Source organism: Crotalus tigris, unplaced genomic scaffold (genome assembly GCF_016545835.1).
Source record: "Crotalus tigris isolate CLP2741 ecotype Arizona unplaced genomic scaffold, ASM1654583v1 scf7180000017666.379230911805:20528666, whole genome shotgun sequence".
Taxonomy (NCBI): domain Eukaryota; kingdom Metazoa; phylum Chordata; class Lepidosauria; order Squamata; family Viperidae; genus Crotalus; species Crotalus tigris.
The window spans coordinates 14,075,110-14,096,845 of record NW_024096552.1 but is presented as its reverse complement, the minus strand read 5'-3'; the positions used below and the strand labels follow the sequence as shown (position 1 = coordinate 14,096,845).

At 39.3% G+C, this 21,736-nt stretch overlaps 1 protein-coding gene across 3 annotated transcripts in view; it reads right to left on the bottom strand.

Moving 5' to 3' along the window:
• The window catches only part of VPS41 (VPS41 subunit of HOPS complex), a 169,907-nt gene that overhangs the window by 112,930 nt on the left and 35,241 nt on the right, over positions 1–21,736 (bottom strand). For all 3 annotated transcript variants that reach the window (XM_039336737.1, XM_039336738.1, XM_039336740.1), the window contains exons 5-7: positions 8,138–8,212; positions 1,582–1,644; positions 25–90 (exon numbers count right to left, since the gene is read on the bottom strand). In XM_039336737.1, coding sequence (XP_039192671.1) covers positions 25–90; positions 1,582–1,644; positions 8,138–8,212 — 204 coding nt within the window. The remainder of the gene's footprint in view (positions 1–24; positions 91–1,581; positions 1,645–8,137; positions 8,213–21,736) is intronic.

Below are 21,736 nucleotides of genomic sequence, written 5' to 3'. Positions count from 1 at the left end.
GTTTTATGAAATGAGAAAACTTACTTTGTTTCCTCCTGTTACAAACTGCTTACAGTGTGATCTCACAAATTGAGGGTGAACAGCAACAATCTGAATATAATGGAGAGAAAAAATAAATACATTTGTATTGCAATGTTAGGATTACAGTGGTCCCTTGTTAATGAGTTCCTCAACGTTCCACTTATTGCAGCATCCCAGCAGTCATATGATCATGATTTGGGCACTTGGTGTGTAATTACAATGTCACAGCAACCTGTAGTCACACGATTGCCATTTATGTTCTTCACTACTAGCATCTGACAGCAAAGTCAATGGGGAATCCAGCAAGAGATCCTAAATGGCAACCATGTGATGTTATATTTAAAGACATCACAGGATTTGCTTAATGATGACAATTGAAATTTCCCAAAATGCTGTTGCCAAGTGATGCAATCATTGACCTTGTGCTTTACAACAACAGTGCTTAGCAACTGAAATTCTGATCCCAACAGCTGTCCTTAACTGACTGCCTATATCTGTTATTTCTCTACAAAGAAAAAGTGAACATTAATTCATGTCAAACACAAGGCCCGGGGCCCAGATGCGGCCCGCGAAGTGGTTTCATGTGGCCCGCGAAGCCATCCTGTAAACAGTGAGGGAACGGCCCCCGCTGCCTTGGCACTGGCCCAGACCAGCTGGGAGCCAATATACAATTTTGTGGTGGCCATCTATGCTGAAGCACATTCAGTCTTAGCTCCACAAGGCTGTTTAGAAACAGCAAGGAACCAGCCCCTGCTGTGTCGGCCCCGCCCCCTGGGTGCATGCTGGGGAGGTGTCATCCTTTGTGAAGAATGAAGAAATGCCTTGGCGCTTGCCCCGGTCGCACCACCTTCTGCCAGAGACCCTCAGATCTGTCCCACTCCTGCCCAGGCCCCTTGATGCGAACGATGTAGAGCTGGCCATGCCCACCTAGTAGGCCACACCCACTACATCCACACCCACCCAGTAGGCCGCACCCACTCTGGCCACACCCACCTGCCCCCCCGAGAGCAACCGCAATGCTGATGCGGTCCTCAATGAAATTGAGTTTGACACCCCTGACACAGAATGATATAGAGTAATATTAACTAAAATCAATTTTCTAAACTTAAAATCAATACTACTTTCTTTTGATCCTGTCAATTTTCTTTGTCCTATCGATAGTATCTTCCACCTTTTGGAAGTATCATTCTGGCTAACTGTGCTAAGGTCAAGAACCTCAACCTGTAGAAAGATGGTAACCAACTGAACTAGAGTTTCTACAACTGGATTCCCTACTATTGTGGCCTAAGACCCTACACAACATCGCACATACTATAACGTATCTCTGATTTGATAATGGATATCTATGAAACAGTATAAATCACAAAAGATCTTTAGGTAACTGTTAATTTAACAAGTCAGGATAGCAGTTTGTTAGTTATTCCTATTCTTATCAGAATAAATGCAACTATTTTTGAACATAACTTTATTATATTGTTGAAAATAAAATAAAATATTTAAATAAAATTAAGAATAAATTAATCACATAAAGAATAAATTAAAATAAAATCAATTACTTACTTTAATTGGACAATCAAATGTTTCGTGGAATTCTTCTCCTGTATACAATCCAAATACCTGAACCTGAAATAATGTGTTTTTAATATTGTATTGATTTATCTGTTATTTAATTGAAAAGATCAAAAGAATTATCAAATATATCCAGTTATACTTTAAAAAAGCAAATGGAAGCAGTATTTTTAACCATTTGAAATTATTTATTTATTATTAAAAATATTAAGTAATACCTTTAAAGCCATACCAAACCCCTTTTATTCCTTCAGGCTTATGGATTAGCTGGCTTTTAATTGCTGATGTTGTGTTATAGAATAGAATACTTTATTGGACAAGTGTGGTTAAACACACCAGGAATTTGTCTCCGGTGCATAAGCTCTCAGTGTACATGCAAAACAACAAAGTAATAATAATAATAATACCAATAGAGAAGGTAGTAGAACAGATGAGGATAAAATTAATATAGCCATACTACATGGATAATATATGTATTATCTCATATACCTCATCAGTACACACACACACACACACACACACACATAATATAAAGAGTTCGAAATAGCTATTCCAGTTCTCCCTTAATTCTTTGCTAGCAATCTAAATTTTAGAAATATATATATATATACGTATGTATGTAGGTCTTAGGTCAGAAAACAAATATGTATGTATGTATGTATGTATGTATGTATGTATGTATGTATATATATGTGTGTGTGTGTATGTATATATATTCAATAATGATGGTGAAAATGCGACTCCCGGGCATAATTATAAATGGAATGAATAAAGCGCGTTCACCAGGAGAGTTTAAAGTTAAAATACTTTAATTAAAGTATTTTACTATATTAAAAGGTTGCCAAGCTTTCGTTGGGAAAACTCCCCAACATCTTCAGGGTTGAGAGACCGTTTCTAACAAGGTGGTTTAAACGGGTTCCATAGACGTCTGCGCTTGGTTCCTAGACCGTGCCAGCATTCCCCGCTGAACAGCTGATAGGTGGGAGGGGGAATCGGAGTAAAGATTTCTTCCGTCGTTCTCTCGAGCACTTGTGTTCACATCTCCGTCGATCTCAGGGGGTATTGTTAAAGCTATGTTCTGCCCTCTCCCGGCAGCACTGGCTCTCATTGCAGCGGGGGGATTTAGTTCGATGTCATTGTGTATCCTACCATGGAGGCGGGGCTTCATCGGCTGCAATTTAACATCTTTCTTCTGCTGCATGCTCCAGTATTTATCTTCGCTCGCATGTACAAGCATCAACTGGATGTGGTATTTTTCAATGTTTGAATCATCCTCCTCCATCATGGTGTCCTCCATGCTCATCTTTCCTCGTAGGTCAATATTCAAGTTAAATCCCCCCCCATTTCTGTGAGCAAAAGTCTGTTGGTATTTGGGCAGATTCCCCGCTCATGTTACTTTCCCTTTTATCAAGCGAACGGGTCATCATCATATGTTTTTTCTCCCCTCTCTGTATGGGATATTCACTTTTATTATTATTATGGGTAGTGCTAAATTTAGTGGTTCTATCCTCAAATTTCTTAAGCGCTCCAATGTCATTATTGTTGTTTTCTCCAATTAAAGGGGGTGTGGTTTCCCCTTGATGTTGTTGGGAGGTTTCTGGATAGTCTATATCAGATTGTTTCTCGTAGGGGGGAGGTGTAGCTCCTGGTTTAGAACGTTGTGGATGTTGATTGTAAGGTTTGTGATATAAAGGATGATGGTTTGAGTTCCATTTTCGTAGCGCTTATTGTGCTGGGTGCAAGTCAATGTGACGATTGATTGAGTTGTTATTCGAGAACCAGGCTTCTTTTAGCAGCCGACCTCCCTTTGTGGCATCACTGGCTACGATAAGGGTGTTATTGAAGTCAAACTGATGGCCTTGTTTTACGTGGGAGAAAACCCGAATAACCAAAGACCTACATACATATACATATACATATACATGTAGGTCTTTGGTTGTTTGGGTTTTCTCCCGCGTAAAATTGGAAGTGTCTTGGCAATGTTTCGACGAAGTCCCATTCGTCATTTTCAGGCTGGTGTTTTCAGCTTCGTGCTTCGAGGAGCAATGTGTGGTCTTAGCCGTTTCTTCCTTTTAACTGCCAGTGGGGGTATGAACTGATTGGGTGGGAGCTTGGCTGTGTTCTGATTGGGTGGAGGTGTGTTCTGATTGGTTAGGGGCGTGGCTGTGGTCTGATTGGCTGGGGGGTTGGCTGTGCTCTGATTGGCTGGGGGGGTTGGCTGTGCTCTGATTGGCTGGGGGAGTGTTCTGTTTGTTTGTGCTCAGGTTAGTCTGAGTGACAAACGACTCCCTAACACAAAAAATGATACCAGACCCACACTCACAAAAACCACACAGGATGTCACCACCACACATCCACGCAAAAAGCAAACCCAAAGCCACACCGACAATGAGGCACGACCACAAACCAGAAACCAGACCACAGCTGCATCATTAGCCACTTTAAACCCCTCCAATCCATACATGAAGCAAACTGACACCCTCCATGAAGATGAGGCACGACCACGAACGCGAAGCCAAAAAATAGCAAGGCAGCCCAAAATCTTAAACCCCCCTGCAACTCAGACTAACCTGAGCACAACCAAACAGAACACTCCCCCAGCCAATCAGAGCACAGCCAATCCCCCAGCCAATCAGAGCACAGCCAACCCCCCAGCCAATCAGAGCACAGCCAAGCCTCTAACCAATCAGAACACACCTCCACCCAATCAGAACACAGCCAAGCTCCCACCCAATCAGTTCATACCTCCACTGGCAGTTAAAAGGAAGAAACAGCCACGACCACACACTGCAGCTCGAGGCACGAAGCTGAAAGCACCAGCCTGAAGATGACGAATGGGACTTCGTCGAAACGTCGCCAAGACACTTCCAATTTTACGCGGGAGAAAACCCGAACAACCAAAGACCTACATACAAACATCCGCGAAAACCTCAGAAAACATACATATACATATATAGCATTAAAAATATGAACCCTGGGTATATTCATGTTTAAAATAAAATGAGCACCAGGGTAATTAAAACTGCGGCCAGTTGCCCACCCCACTACCGACGGCTTGATGGCATACTCAGTAGAGAAATCAAGGAAGATATGCCAATCCCCCAACAAATTGTGGACAGTTTAGAGAAGAAGGAGCAACATCCAAAATCCCCTACCACCCCTACAATACTGACGCGCCTCCAAAAGACTAGGGGGGCGGCGAAAATCGAAGCCCACAATCTCCATATTATGAACACTGGGGATATCCCAATTGGAGCGCAGGAAAACATCGTAGACGGAGATATGAAGAGACAATTAAGATTGACACCCCACTTGCAGCTTGGGAGAAAGAAGGTGATCGATCCAAAGAGGACGAGACGGCTCCCCCGACCAGCAACGCCAGCCGAATTAGGAGCATGGGACGGCGCTGAGGGTAACGACGGGTGGATGGATACCCCGAGGAGCAGGGAGAAGAGTGAACCCAGACAGAAGGACGTGTGGGGGGCAGGGCTTGTGAAACCATTTTGCCGTGCCTCACATCAGCAACACCCATTGACTCTAAAGATCCGTACCATACTCATGTAAGAACAAGAAACATCGGAGGGAGGAGGGGAGTGGAAAAGGAGCATTGTGACGCCCGAGGAGACCAGAATCCCACCTCCCCCCTGTACCGATGGTATCGATGGTAGCGTGTGGAGGAAGGATGCAGAAGACGGCAGTAGAAGGGGGGAGGGACATGATGACTGTGCATGGCCATACTTACAAGGCTTATTATGCAGATAAACAGCTTACCGAATCACCCCAATTCACTGCTGTAACCCAGGTAGCCCAGAATGTCACACAAGACCACCTTAGTAACAACTGGGCACGAGGGGGAGGCATTGGAGAAAAAAGGGAAAACACTCATAGAGAGAACAGCTGCATGGATGTGGATTGGGGGAAAAAGAAGAAAGGCAAATGCAAACCACCACGCAAACCTGAGGGGGAAAGTGGATCAAGGAATGAGAACAACCAGGGAGATAGGGAGGTTGTTCCACCTACCCTGGAATCCAAGAAAAAGAAGACAAGTGATGACACACATGTAGATAAGGGGTGCAGGAAGAAACGGATCACAGGAGTGCAATCTACACAATTAGGTCCGATAACAAGATCAAGGAGCCGGGCGCAGACTTTGGCTTGCTTAGAAGAGACTCTCTCACTTTCTAGCGTTTTAAGCCCTGATGATGCCGGCAGGTGACGGCGAAAGCTTGGCGTTTTTTAATTAAACTTTTATAGTTTAATTACCCTGGTGCTCATTTTATTTTAAACACACACACACACACACACACACACACACACACACACACACATATATATATATATATTATATACACACACTTACATTATGTATGTATGTATGTATGTATGTATGTATGTATGTATGTATGTATATAATACACTCAGACATAAGATAGAACTGTGGGAATTAAGTGTTCAGCAGAGTGAAGGAACGAGGAAAAAATGTCTTTGTGTCTAATTGTTTTGGCATGTAATGTAGTGGTATCTTGAGGGAAGGAGTTGAAATATGTACAGGATGTGAAGGTTCTATAGATATTTTCTCAGCCTTCTTTCTGATCCAAGCAGTATATAGGTGCTCAATGAAAGGAAGGCCGGTTGCAATAGTTTTCTCTTCAGACCTAACTATCCGTTGAAGCCTGTACCTGTCCTGTTTGGTTACTGTAGCAAACCAGACAGTTGTAGAAGTATAAATGACAGGCTCAATAATTCTTCTATAGAAGTGTATCAGTAGCTCCTAGGATAGTCTGAACTTGGCATAGGAAGAACATTTTTTGTTGCCCCTTTTTAATGATGGTTAAGTGCATGATTTGACATTTTAGTTCACATCTTAGAAGACATGTACATTTGTATTTGATAGACTGTTCTATACTATTTTATTTTGGCACAATACATATTATTTTAGACCTACTTTGTTACTTGCCACACTATCCATTTTATCATTCCTTTAACAAAATATACATAGAATCTTGGGCTTCTTCTGTGTTGGAATCGATGAGGACAAAATAATATTTTGCTATCAGTTCATTTTCCCAGATTCCTTAATGTGTGGTACTTTTTTTTTCAGCTTAAAATTCTGGGTCAAATATCCAAAGTTATGACAATTAATGTATGGAAATTCTCTCTCTTAAATGATGAATACTAGGTGAAAATTAACTTGATTACATTGCAGCTCATACAATGGAAAATTTTTGCAATGGTTTATGGCCGTGGTGGCAAACCTATGGTACGCGTGCCACAGGCGGCATATGGAGCCGTCTCTGGTGGTATGCGAGCCATTGCTGGGCCGAGCTTTTTCCTACTCTCCGTGCATGCACAGTCTGGGAATAGGCGAGAGGCTATAAAAGGAGCAACTTTTGGCGGAAGCAGCAATTGCTGCAAACAGCGAGAGAGTGAGCATAAGTCGGAGCTGACAGCGAGCGAGCACAAGCCGACAGCTCGGTGGCCACACCCACCTGGCACCCGGCGATGCATAAGTGGGTTTTGGGTTGCAGTTTGGGCACTCGATCTCTAAAAGGTTCGCCACCACTGGTCTATGGCTGCACATGTAATGTACCTAAATCTGAAGCTTAATACTGTTAAAATAGATTTACCTAGGTACAATGAGCTTGTTGTTTAATTTGTTATGAACCTGCCAAAGAATTCAATAATAAACAAGCTTGGGCCACTTCAATCAGTCAGACCTCGAGAAGCAGTATCAAATATACGCAATATACCAGCAATATTATTTCTTGGAAAGGCATCTGAGTAGATTATAGCAGAGTTTTATCACCCCAAATTACTATTAGTAGAGGCTGCTGCACACTTAAAAATAAACAAAGACATTCTAATAACTGAAGAAATCAATTCTCAAAATCACTAAAATGTCACAGCTCCCTTTGTTCCAGACAAACATGGGTAATTGTTGACTGTGCAAAAAAAATGATGTATGTCTTTAGTTGAAACAGAAGGTGCCACATTTGTAAAAAGAAACAGGGTGTGTGCATGTGTTATTGATTTCACATTTCTTTAATGCTGTAATAGTTCACTGACTATTAAGCCTGATAGATGGTGACTGCTTATCAAAATATTCCAGAAGTAGCAAACATAAAAGTTTTAAAACATATATGGATGAAAAACTACCAGCCCACAGAAATTTTGTACATAGGAATCCAATTTTCTGGATTTATACCAAAGAAGCATTAAGACACATTCTTGCAGGAACATCAGACTAGTCAGTGAACTATAACTGGCACCATGGCAATAATTGCAGTGACATGTGCCTCTGCCATAGCTGTTAATCAGCTTAATACCAGTAACAGTATTGACATTTTTTGTAATTACTTTTCCAAAAGTAGATTTGAACCAAATATGTTTGACTTTAATGATGAGTTTTCTGAAGTGTGTTTGGTAGTAAGGCAGATGAGCTAAGTTAATGTTATTATAGAATTTCACTGTACACAGATCTTCCAGTGGCCTGGAAAAATAACACTGAAGAACCTTTATAAGCAAAGAGAAAAAAGAAATGATGTACCTTGCCATCTTCAGAACACACACCCATGTGCTCACCACTTTCATCAAGGCTAATCTGGTTGATCTTGACTGGACTCTGTTGAAAGTTAATAACCAGAAAAGAAAAATAAATTAAGAAAGAAGTATCACCTAGAATAAGCAAATTATTTCAGATTCCCATTCAAGATAATACCTGCTACGTCCTCAACTCATCAAGTTCAGTGCTGTCCATTAATTATATATAATAATTTACTATAATTTGATATAAAAATAGAGGCTCAGCCAGGTTTTTTTTATCTGGCAGGATATCCAGAAATAAAACCATATGCATCAAAAATGACTGGACAGTCCTACTATTCCTACTGTACAATACCTATAAATCTTTCCTATCTTCACAAAACATTATTTTAATCTATCTACCAAGTATCTCTTACTTATAATTTAAGTATAATTTAATAATGATATATTCACTGTACTTCTAGCACTCTGCACATTGGAGGAATGACTAGCAACTGTAACCCAACTTACCCATTATTACATATAGTGCTTATGTAGAAAAGAAAAGAAGAGAAAAACTCAAATTTTTGGCCATCAGGGATCAGAGACATGTAGAAAGAACATATCAAGAAAACATAAATACTCCTCAGGAGGAGATATATAGTATATTGCAACTAATTCATTTTTAAACCACAAATAAATCCAAACTAACTTTGAAAATATAAATCAATCTATTTCCAAGTTAACTCTATAACAAAAAAATTCCCAAAAAACAGCAACAGAGAAGGAGCAGATAAAACAGATAAGTGGATACAAAACTGAGAATAGAGACTTAAAGATAGAACTTAACAAAACAAGGAAACATGATTTAATTCTAGTGGAAAAAAATTCACAAGAATTGGAAAAAACAACTTATCCCTTAAGACTACAAAATAAGTCTGAGGACAAGAAAACAGATTGGATAAAATGGACTGTAGAGATGTCAGGAACATTGGAGAGAAAGGAAATGATAACAGAAGCAGAGAGAAAGAAAAATAAAAAGATTTTCAACAAACATGGAAAGGCAAAAGCCCCATACAAAGACATTTCACCTGAATTACCTTTTATATCTACAGTAACATTTATGAACATATGGAAAGACCTTTCGACTCAGCAAAATACTTTGATCAAGAAAGATACTGGGCAAAGGAAAAAGACTAAAATGGAAATCAAGAAAGTAGATGATGGGACCTACCAGAGAGAATACTTAAAAAAGGAACATTTATTTGAATATGGTTAAAGAAATAGAAAAGATTTTGAATATATATGTCATTTTAAGAGGGATGAATCCCTTAAATAATATAGTATGCTTCCCCCTCCCCTCTTTTTTATTCTATTTCTTGATATGAGTAATATAGAAAAGTTGAAATCGCTTAGATAAAGGAAATGTTTTAGATATTTAAATGTGATTGAATTTAAGAAAATTATAATGGATTAAAAAAAAGAAAAAAATGTTTTGAATAAGAGTTAAAGGACCAGATGTCTAGATGTATTAAATGGAATATTTAAAGATTAAACATATTTTTAATTATGGTTAAAAAGAATAAGAAATCTTGGAAACAAATATATATTAGTTTAGGAGGGATATATATTTTTAGTAGTATGTTATTTTTTATGTTTCTTTACTCTTGCTCTCCTTTCTTTTTTTTACTGTTTTATCTACTCCTTAAGAAATGTAAAAGTGTTGAGATGGTTCATATGGAAAAAAGTAGACTTAAATTTTTAAATGTAATTAATTTTTGAGAAAATCTTAACCAGTTCGAATACTTTGAATTTTGTGGGAAAAACAAATTTAAATAAGAACTGTAACAGGATCTATGATGAAGCAACCAGAATGATTGGATCAAAAAGAAATATTATATTGATGTGATTATTATTTTTAGGAATATTGGGAAAAAATTATATATTTGTTATCTATCAAAACAATAAGAATTGTATTAACTCAATGTTTGCAAAAGAGGACATTTTGGGGAAAAGAGGAAATCAACTAAAACCATTATGTGGATTATGGACTATAGAAATCAATTGTTAGTGATTGTTTTACAAATGCAAACCCAGAAAACACGCTGTTCACCAATTATTAAGTGATCTATGTTTAAAAAAAATCAATAAAATATATTACCAAAAAAAAGTGAAACCAAGTCTGAATTCCAACTAAAAATTATCCAGTTACAAAGTATAATGTCCCACCCACAAAACTATGCAATCAACTACGTTCCCTAATATTTTCATTTGGTCGACTTTTTTATACAACGCCCAGTCCCTGATCATGGGAACAGTAGGTGACCTTGGTTCCCACAGGACAGAAGATTATTTTGACTACGACGCACCTGGGAAAGCCCCCTTCCCTCTGTTCTATGTGGCAACCTAGAATGAGGAAAAAAAACGGCTGCAGCCAGGTTCATTGTAGAGTTGACAGTCGGCCCCCCTTAAAAGGAAAGAAACTCCTGTACAGGAAACAAAAAGCACATTATGTATTTCCTCAAGGCTTATGAGGATGCTTGTTGTAACATTTCTATATTAACTTTTCTGCTTTCACATCTGTACATTTCACCCACGTAGCTTCTGACAGTGGATAGTCTTTCCACTAAACGAGGTATTGTAATTTCCCCTTGTACAGTCTAGAATCAAGAATTTGTTTTATCTCATAATTTATTACTATTTTATCATAAATATACTTATTCAAGTGTTGAAAACATTGATAAACAATATGAGAACACAAATTAGGTTCATAACTATTAAATAATAGCATACAAGTCTGCCTTTTTTTTATCTTACTTTATCTTCATGGAAATGGAAGGCATTTTTTTCCATTTCATAACGAGTATCTGTGTCAAGCAGGAACTATTATCCTCCACTGATCACTACTGTAGTTGTAAAGTTATTTCTCATGCAGGCTTGTTTGGAATTCTGAATAATATAAATAAGTTTGACTGTTCAAAAAAATCAATAATGCTAAGCTGACATTATTAGAACAAATATTTAACTTTAATAAGAGAGAGAAAGTTTAGGAAAAATTGTTTGGTTTTTTGGGGGGTAGAAGGCTGTTAAGTAGCACATTTTTTCTACCAAATCCCTTATTTGAAGAAAAACTGCCATTTGCAAAATGCAGCCTTTGTGATAGTCAATTACCTTATGTAAACTGTTTGAAATAAATATACTTAGTATGGATTATGTCAGCTCTTCAATTACAGATAAATTCATGGCCAAAGAACCCCTTTTATCTGTATGGTAACTTCTTCTCCCTTGATGCTCATCAGCATCTCACCTTATAAGTTCAGTCCCTGAACAGTGAACCTGAAAAATCAATCTGCTAATGTATAACCTGTAAAACTCTTCTGATAACAAATAAATAATTGATTCTTTCACTGCTGCATCCCAATGGATGGAAGGGAGGATGAATAACATCCATTTAGTCTAGAGTAAACTCCAATTCCAGGGGAGAAGCAATATTAGTGAGCCAGAAAACTAAACATTTTTTAAAAAATTCCTGTACAATTTATACTTTCTAGCCATGGCTAATAGCCAATGACTTCAGTTCATGGGAGTCATGCTTATTTTATATTCCAAGTATTATTTTTTCAAGTCTTCTTAAAAATAAATTAATGCCAGTATGAGTTATGCACAATATGCTATATATTGCAATAGGTTTGTTTAAAGCAATCCTATTAGGATATATATTTGGCTGTATAGTACAGATTTTCTCTATAGAGCTTGGATTCTGTACCTTGAAGACAAGGTTTATGAATTTAGTGAAGAATGTGATGCCAATCAAAATGTTAGCGTGCTCATCTGGCACACTAAAATGGTTACACTGTATTTATTTATGAATTTACGTATTTGTTCTTATTGGAGTTTTATCCTTCATTCTCTTACAACCCTCAGCAATGTACAAACATAAAATGTTCACCGCATTATAACAGGTGATATATAACAGCAATTAAAATCACAATAATGTAACTTTAACTTCTAAGGAAAATAAACAATTCCTATGGAACTATTAGCAATTAAAAACAGTCTCCTGAAGAACTGTTTTATCTTGCTTCTGTAAAGCCAAAAGTATTGGAATTTAATTTCTTGGAGAAGGCTGTTTCACAACACAGTGGCCATGACCAAAGAAATTTCTAGCTTTATTACATCTACTCTCTGTAGTGGAGAATTGCAAGTGCACTCCTCCAAGATATTTGTATTAGACATATGAATTCTGGTTGAAAAAGATATCTTGATGTCAAGTCACAAAAGCTATATAAGATAAAATCACACTTTAAATTTAATCTGTAAATCTACTGACCAACAATGCAAGTCCCAAATGCATTTTGACTATGCCTCCGAGTTATTTTAACTAACCACAATTTCTCCCAGTTTAATAGAACAATGAATTTAAAATGGAAACAAATGCCATCCATCCTTCTTATCTAAAATAAAAAGGGAAAAAGGCAGACTTATATGCTATGATTTAGTATCGCATCTAAACTAAATCAATTTATCAACTAATACTGCATATTTTGACATATAGATACTCATGCAAACTGCCACAACTCCCAATATATATTTAACTAAACATAGTAATAGCAAAGCTTTTGCACATAAGAATGTAAAATGGTATCAGTGAAAATTTAGGCTTCACACATTCTAAATAAAGCAAGGAACAGATACTGGGATTTTTAGACGCATTAGCTTAAGGGTTTCATGTACCACAAAGGGTACCACAGGTCGCCTATTTCTGCAGTGAATCGCTTTTAATATGTTTTTTCTACAATTCAGCTTATTATAGTATGTGAACTTAGTTCCTACAACAATGACAAGAATGACAACATGCAGACAATCACAGGAATGGCATGACTGTGTACTTGTGCCAGCATTTCTGATACAGGTACTTAAGCTGTGGCATTTGCATGAACATGTTATCTCTGACAGACTCACGCAAATACACACAGGCACACTCATATACATGCATGCATCATTTTTCTTCCTTCAGTAAATGTTTTCTGTCAAGAACAAATGAAATTGACTAATCAATTATCTGCCTAAATCTCTTATTATTAAATAAGACTACAACCCTGTAGTCATCTATGAAAGAATAAGGACAAAGGATCCAATGATACCACAGATATCCAAATAAGAATATCTAGATTTATTCATTATAATATATTTAACTAATAACAATCCTAATTTAAAATGCACTAACCGTCTAAAAAACAAATAACAGCTCCATGCTTTCAGTCTAATGCTTTAATAAATTTTCTTTATTTCCTTTTTATTCCTTTTTTTTTACATTGGAATTTTATTATAGAAAATTTTACCCTTATTTCTTTTTTCTTATACAGTAAGGAACAAATTGAAATGAAAAATCAAATGTTGGAGCAATGAAATCAAAACGTATCATTTAGATATGGTTGAAGGGACTCAAAATTGTCACTATAAATTTTCTCTAAATTTCTTAATTTTTTATCAGGATCCAGTCGTCCCAAAATGGCATGCTGGAAAATGCAGCTATCTTTTTCTCCTGCTGATGCACAACTGATTTTGCCACCAAAGCAGGCACTTTGGTGGCATGCTCCCTAGATTTGAATGTGAGCAATTAATAATGACCCAAAATGACTCTCGGAGAACTGTGGAACTATCTGGGAAGAGGAATCTTGATGGTTGCAAATTTCAGCAGGAAAATTCAGAGAGTCGGGACTCCATCTTTTCCTTTCAGCAGTTTGTTTGTTTTGATCACGTCTCAGTTTTAACTCCACATTTTAAATTTTCCTTTTTTTATTTTTTATTTTTGTTCAAGTTTTATTCTTATTTTTATATGTTAATTGACTGGTTGAATGCTAATTTATTCTAACACCCTGCTGGACTTTAATGTGAATTTTTTGCAGTTCTTTTAATTGCTTTGTTTTGTTGTTGCAAATCACTTTTGATTTCTCCATATGGAAGTCGACAGTGATTTCCTGAGTAGAGAGAGTGATCTGATTTGATTTACATTTACATTTTCATTATAAGGATTTTGCATTCTATTTTTTTTAACCTTTGATGGAAATTTCCTTTTTCCCCCCATTCATTTTCACTATGAGAAATATTATCTCAATGTTCTCTGAAGTTATTTTGTTACAGTACATCTAATTCCCCTGTACTTGAGAAAAACTGTTTATGGTTGGTAGAAAAAGCTTAATTATAAAAAGTCTTGGACTATATTTTTGTATTTTTTCTTTCCCACTCTTTTTTCTGAATAAAATTTTAAAAATTATTAAAAACATTTTATCGGGATGCAACAATGAAAAGTCATACACCTTGGGTGAGTTTAGTGTTCTGTAAGTCTAAGGCTATTGGCTACTCAAAGTTCAATAGAACAATTAGTAAACAATAAAATGTTTTCATTATTTTCTTCTAAATATATCTTTTTTTTAATTTTTAAGAAAACTTGCTTCATCATTAATGTTATGTGCTATAAGTTCTGTTCTGATTTTGATTTTTCTAAGAAGAAATGTGACACTCTCCTCCCTCCATTTTATATCATAGTAACTAAGGACCTGGCCTAGAAACTAGGAGACAGTGAGGTGATGGTAAGTTCTAGTTCCCCTTAGGCATGAAAGCTGGCTTGGTGACTTTGGGCTCGTTCTCTGCCCAACCCATCTCATACATTTGTTGTGGGGTACATAAGAAATAAAAGCATTATGCATGTTACTTGAAGCTATACAAAATAATAGTAGGATGCCTAATAAATAAATAAAAATATTGAGTATGTTTACTCTGCAGAATATTCTCACAAGGCTTGAAAGTTTCTAATGAACAATTAACAAAAAGAAAAAGGCACAGGCAAAATGCAACTAAAGGGAATGTAAAAAGCTCTAGGAATCACTTCTTAGAAGCCAATTCTTTCCAAATCCCCACAATGCTTTAAAAGGTTGTTAGAATTTAGCAAACACACATCTCTCTAATAAGCTTCCTCTCTCTTTAAACACTAGATTACGCCAAACTATTTTAAGTTCTACAGGAAACATATAAGGATAACATATTTAAGCAAGGACATTTTAATAGCATCAATGGTTCAAAACATCTAAACACCATCATTAATAATTTGTCATCAAATTCTTCAGTAAGAAACCAGAGTCTCTTCACTGACCCTATTTGTGACAACTTCCATCTATGCCAGACACTTATTTAAATATGCTATTTTTGGTATGCATTTATATCAGATCATATGTTGCAATTTCTTGGTTGTAATGGCAGAACAATTTAAACCATCTCTATGAAACAGAAGAAACAATACAATAGTTGTGCACAGATAAAGTAGTATACCTAATTAGACTATCTACAAACATGTAGTTTTCAAAGCATGTATTTTCTAGATATCCTGTAATTATATTTTAATGTTCATTAATATACATATTACCTAGCTTTACAACTGAATAAAATTGAAAATAGCCAAACACTATGTTATTAGCTATTAATATTTTAGACAGTGGAATGTATTACAAACTATGTTGATATCCAAATCAGAGCATTCATGCAATTACTTAATTAGATAAGTACTATGATTATTAAACTGCATGACAAAATGTGACTGAAGTACATAAATCATACATCCAACTCATGTTATTACACACCTGTTGACATTTGTCTTCCTTGCTTACCCCCACCCCAACACTCTTGTTCTTAAAAGAATTTTATACGCTTGATCAATGCATTACAAAGGAAGGAAACAACCCATTGACCTCAATTGGTCTTAGCTGCTAGTAATTTTTAATGGATTGCAAACACATTTAGAATCATAAGAATGAACACCTGAGATTAGATTCCATGTGGGTGAATAATCTTACATAGCAGCTCATGCAAATGTTAAATAAGAGGGGCTAGGACATCAAGTCTTGAGGCATTCCAATAACTAGATGCATTTGATTCAACTTCTCCTACTAACACCAATTTGATCCAGGCATGGAGAAAGGAAGAAAGCACCCCAAAACTGTACTTCCCATGCCTAATCTCCATAGTCAATTCAGAAGAAAATCATGATCAATGATATTGAGAGCTGTTGAAAAATCAAGAAAAACCAAGGCAGTGTTCCACCTCTATCCCAGTTACATCAGGAGTCATCAAATATGGTTATTATTGTTTCCAACTATGTCCCACCATATAATCTGACCAATTTATGTCTGTATTATCCCTCTTCCACAGCCCTCTGATGCAACATGAGCATTTTTTGATCTTTCCAAAAAAAGCAAGATTGGAAACAGGCAAAATTGTCAACTTCCAAGGCAGGCAAAACCAGTGCTACCTCCCTAGAGCATTAATCTACTAGGAACAGCATGGAGCTAACAAGGAAGTAGCTGGATTAATAATTCCAAGGACATTATTCACTTCTTCAGGAATCAAAGAATCAAACACCTCCCAGATAACAAGTCAAAACCATGCCTTATTCAATTTGACTGGACTTGCCCAGTCATGGTCTAATTCAGTAGGTCCAAGCAACTTTATCCATCAAATTCCTAGAATAGTTCTGAGTTTCTGTACATGATCTTTGGAAGGACCTTGGAGATCTTCTAGTCCAATGCCAAGGTCAAGCAGGAAATCATAAGCAAATGTGAGTATGCATTGGAACTTTTCAAGAAGCGAGCTTCAACCACCAGCTCATCTGAACTCTATGCTTGAGCTATATATTACTTCAGCCTGATTGACATTGACATTCAAAACGCCATCCCTTCCCCATGGAAAAACCAAGGCAGCAAGAAGGTAAGACTGTCCTTTCTCCTCCTAATGTCAGATGAGAATGTTGGAGCTTCTATCCTACCCATTCTCCAGTTATAGAGTCTGAAGTCCTGGATTAGGGAACACCTCGTTTCAATGTGAAATCCCAGGCACCATCTTCCATTTTCCAATGTAAAAGAGTTGTTCTTAAAAAACTTGCTGCTATCCAGGCAATGGGATTTGACAGAGTTGCAGATGTTGGTTTTAGAGTTAATGCTCTATCAATTGTTTGCTCCAGAGCCAAAGAAGCTGAACATGTGCGATCATCCATCAGACAGCTTTTGGGATCTCTGAGATAGTTGATGACAATATATTTCGGCTTGCATAAGAACACCATCAGCACATTGATGTTGTTAGTAGAACTGCTTTCTCTGGCTGCAGCCACCAGCTTTTCTGCTGCCTGAAGGCCATCTCCTTGGTTCTGCATTAAGTGCTCCAAGATGTGATCCACCACCTCAACTGGCTAGAGCAACGGTTCTCAACCTGTGGGTCGCGACCCTTTTGGGGGTCGAATTACCCTTTCACAGGGGTCACCTAAGACCATCGGAAAACATATATTTCCAATGGACTTAGGAACCGAGACACCGTTCCGCATGGCCTCTTCTGCCATTTGCAGAAAGAGAGAGAGAGAGAAAGAGAGAGGCATTCACTTCCCTCCTCTCTCTCTCTCTCTCTCTCTCTCTCTCTCTCTCTCTCTCTCTCTCTCTCAGACTTACCTCCTGCAGAGCTCCTGATTGGCCCTGAGCCCGGGTGCCCCACCCCCTGGGAGAAGCGTGGCCATGGCCTCGTGGCCTTGGAGCCGCCCGAGAAAGCCCCGGGATCCCTGCTGGGAGCGGCCCGCTGGAGGTTCCGCTGAGCGGGCCAATCCTCCCGCAACCCGTGGCCCAAGGGAGACCAGCCCCTGCGATCCCCAGCCAGCCGGACCATTAGACCCACTGGCCAGGAAGATGCGCCGGAGTCTAGGCTGCCGGGAAGGAAGGAGATTCAGCAAAGATAGGAGAGGAGAGCCGCCTCCTGGGGCCCAGTGCAGGCGGCAGCTCCCTTGCCATCCTCTTTCTCCTCCCTTTCTTCCTCCTACTGCCCCCAAGGTGGCTCGGGCGGGCGCCGGGGCAAAAGGGGTGCCTGGGGAGGGAGCAGCTGGGCTGGTGGAGGGGCTGGCGGGCCACGCAGCAGCAGCCCCCACTGTGGCTCCATCGGATGGGCGGAGGGCGAGGCTGGGCAGCGCAGAGTCCAGCTGGGGCGGTGGCAGCGGTTTTCTTGCCCTTCTCCTCTCTTTCTTCCTCCTGCTGCCCCCAAGGCGGCTCAGGTGGGCACTGGAAGAAAGAGGGGTGCCTGGGGGGGAGCAGCCAGGCTGGCGGAGGGGCTGGCGGGCCACGCAGCACCAGCCCCCACCGCGGCTCCATTGGATGGGCAGAGGGTGAGGCTGGGCAGCACAGAGTCCCAGCTGGAGTGGCAGCGGCGGTTTTCTCACCCTTCTCCTCTCCTTCTTCCTCCTGCTGCCCCCAAGGCAGCTCGGGTGGGCGCTGCAAGAGGGGTGCCTGGGGGGAGCAGCCGGGCTGGCGGAGGGGCTGGCGGGCCGCACGGCACCAGCCCCCACCACGGCTCCATCGGATGGGCGGAGGGACAGGCCGGGCAACGCAGAGTCCCAGCTGGAGCGGTGGCGGTTTTCTCGCCTTTCTCCTCTCCTTCTTCCTCGTGCTGCCCCCAAGGCAGCTTGGGCAGGCGCTGGGAGGAAGAGGGATGCCTGGGGGGAGCAGCCGGGCTGGCGGAAGGGCTGGTGGGCCTCATGGCACCAGTCCCCACTGTGGCTCCATTGGGTGGGCAGAGGGCGAGGACAGGCAGCGCGGAGTCCCAGCTGGAGCAGTGGCGGTTTTCTCGCCCTTCTCTTTTCCTTCTTCTTCCTGCTGCCCCCAAGGTGCCTCGGGCAGGCGCTGGGAGGAAGAGGGGTGCCTGGGGGGAGCAGCTGGGTGGCGGAGGGGCTGGGGGCCGCGTGGCTCCAGTCCCCACTGCAGCCCGCCAGAAAGAGAGAGAAAGAGAGAGGAAAGAGAGGAAACAGGAGGAAAGAGAAAAAGAGGAAAGAGAGAAAGAGAGGAAACAGGGAGAGAGAGAGGAAAGAGAGAGAATGAGGAAAGAGAGAAACAGAAAAAAGAGAGAAACGGAGGAAGAGAGAGAAAGAGAAAGGGAGGAAAGAGAGAGGAACAGGAAAAGAGAGAGGAAAGAGAGAGGAAGAGAGAGAGGAAAGAGAGAAACGGGGAGAGGAAAGAGAATAAAAGGAAAGAGGGAAAGAGAGGAAAGAGGGAGAGAAGAGAGAAAGGAAAGAGAGAAAGAGAAGAGGAAAGAGAAAGAGGAAAGAGAAAGAAACAGAGGAAAAGAGAGAGGAAAGAGAGAAAGAAGGAAATAGAGAAAGAGAGAGAGGGGAAAGAGAGAAAAAGAGAGGAAAGAGAAAGAGAGGAAAGAAACGGGGAGAGGAAAGAGAAAAGAGGAAAAGGGGAAAGAGAGGAAAGAGAAAAAGGAAAAAGAAATGAAAGAGAAAGAGAGAGAGGAAAGAGAAACAGGAAAAGAGGAAAGAGAGAAAGAGGAAAGAGAAAGAAAAAGAGGAAAGAGAGAGAAGAGAGGAAAGAGAAAGAGAGGAAAGAAAGAGAAAGAGAGAGAGGAAAGAGAGAGAGGAATGGCGCTTCTCCAACCAGGCTGGGCAGAGCCGGCGGAGCGGCCTTCCTGCCCCCCCCCCCGGCCAGCTGGATTGGGGGTTGGGAGTCACCACAACATGAGGAACTGTATTAAAGAGTCGCGGCATTAGGAAGGTTGAGAACCACTGGGCTAGAGAATGCTGAGGAATCTATCACAGGCAAGGAGAACATAGTTCTCTGCCTGTTAGCTCAAGTGACATGCCAACCATGCAGCTGGAGATGTACATTTTTTGCAGGAGATCTCCAACAGCTCTAGAAACAGCTTGGGTGCCATTAAGACACTAACAGTCTGTGTATGTTATGCAATTTCCTAAATCTTCTATGTGTTATTGCTTGTCCTCTCATTTTGGTTTATGAGGTTCCATTAGAGTTATAAATTTTTCTTGCTGGACCAACATCACTTGGGATCTCCAAGCCACATATATAAAGTCTGTTGTCAACAAGGAAAGAAAACACCCCAGTGGTAGCACTCAGTAGCTTCTCTCTCCTGACTCTACAGAGAAAGAACTCCAGGAAGAGACTAAGGCCTTATTTGAACATCTTATCAGATTTTCAGAAACACAAGCCTAATCTGAAACCTGATGGAATAGTTCAACCTTTGTAGGGGGATACCAACAAGCCAAAAAGCAATCAGGGAGTGATGGCAATATCCTTCACCTTCAGATCTCACTGCAGCTGCCCTACAGCAAAAAACAGATCCAGCCATAAGTATGGTGAAAATGGGCTGGACAGATTCATAGAATTTGGACTTGTCAGAATCATTACGACAAAGCAAAGCAAAATTCCCATAGGGAATTTTGAAAGCATACCTTTAACACCCAAACAGGAAAAAATGGAATCAATACATTTTTTGTTTGATCCAGCAGGATTCTTATTTTTTTATTCTTCTTTATTCTATTTATTTATATATTGATTCTTATATTTTTAAATATTAAGTTTAAAAGTACTACAAAAATAAAGTAATTTAAAGTTTCTAGGTTTCCAAATTTTTCCTTTCATTTTGATTAAGCAAAGATCTCCAAATTATTAGGTACTGCATCTGAAAGTAAAAACTTTGGCACTGAAAGATATTTCCCCTATTTGCCAAAAAGAGCTTGTAGTCAGTCTGTCTGTGTGATAAACTATTAACATTTATAAAGCAGTCTACATACTCTTTTCTCTAAAGAAAGTGCAAGATTTCTTTGGCACAAACCCTGCCTTGTTACATTTGCTTGAAATAAACAATTATTAAAAGATCTGACAACAGCATGTGAATGTCTTCTGAAAGCATGTTTGATTAGTCACTTAGCCAAATGTGTTTGTATAGCTTTTGTATCTTTAATCTGCAAAGCTGTCAGCTGAAGCAATAATTATATTAATAAATTTTAGACAGTCTTTGAAGGAACAGAGAAGATGAAGAAGCATTTGGAATGAATACATCATAAATTGTTTCTGCATCCTCCTTTGTCAGTGGAGTTCACTGACTTTTCCTCTCTGTTTCCTCTTTAAGTCATAATTTTAATTCATCTGACACATTTCATCTCATTCAATGCATTGAACCCTAATATAAGGGGACACCCGTTTGTCAAATGGTTGTGATCTGTGAACATAGATCAGTTAATCTTAAGCATGTGTTACTGACAAAAAAAGTATCCATGTTGGTGAGCAGAAACAAAAATGGACATATAAATGATCATCATATAATCAGCCATTAAGAGTATCTCAACAGTTTCCCAAGTTCTACTTCATGTGTCCTATTTAGCTTGATCAACATGCCTCACTTTGAACCTCAATACCTCATTCTACAATAATGCAGGCATATCAAACTCGCGACGTCACATGACACCGTGCAATATATCGGGCCAGTTTTGCCATTGCCAGCAATGGGGTGGGCACGGCTTCCACGTGACGCGTCCAGCCGGCAGTTTGACACCCCTGCAATAATGAATTATTTCATTTTCTCCCTTAATATAAAGGATTAACTACAATGAAATATACTGAATAGATATTTTAATAAGGATAACTTGCCTATTTTGATGAAAAAAAATATTTATGCACTTATCAGTGTAGAATTTGTTCATACTTGGACCTTGTGTCACGATGGCTTTAAATCTTCAAAGAAGACAAGGGAAAACAACTGGCTTTTATAAAAATTATTTTGGGGTGACTTACCACCCAAATCC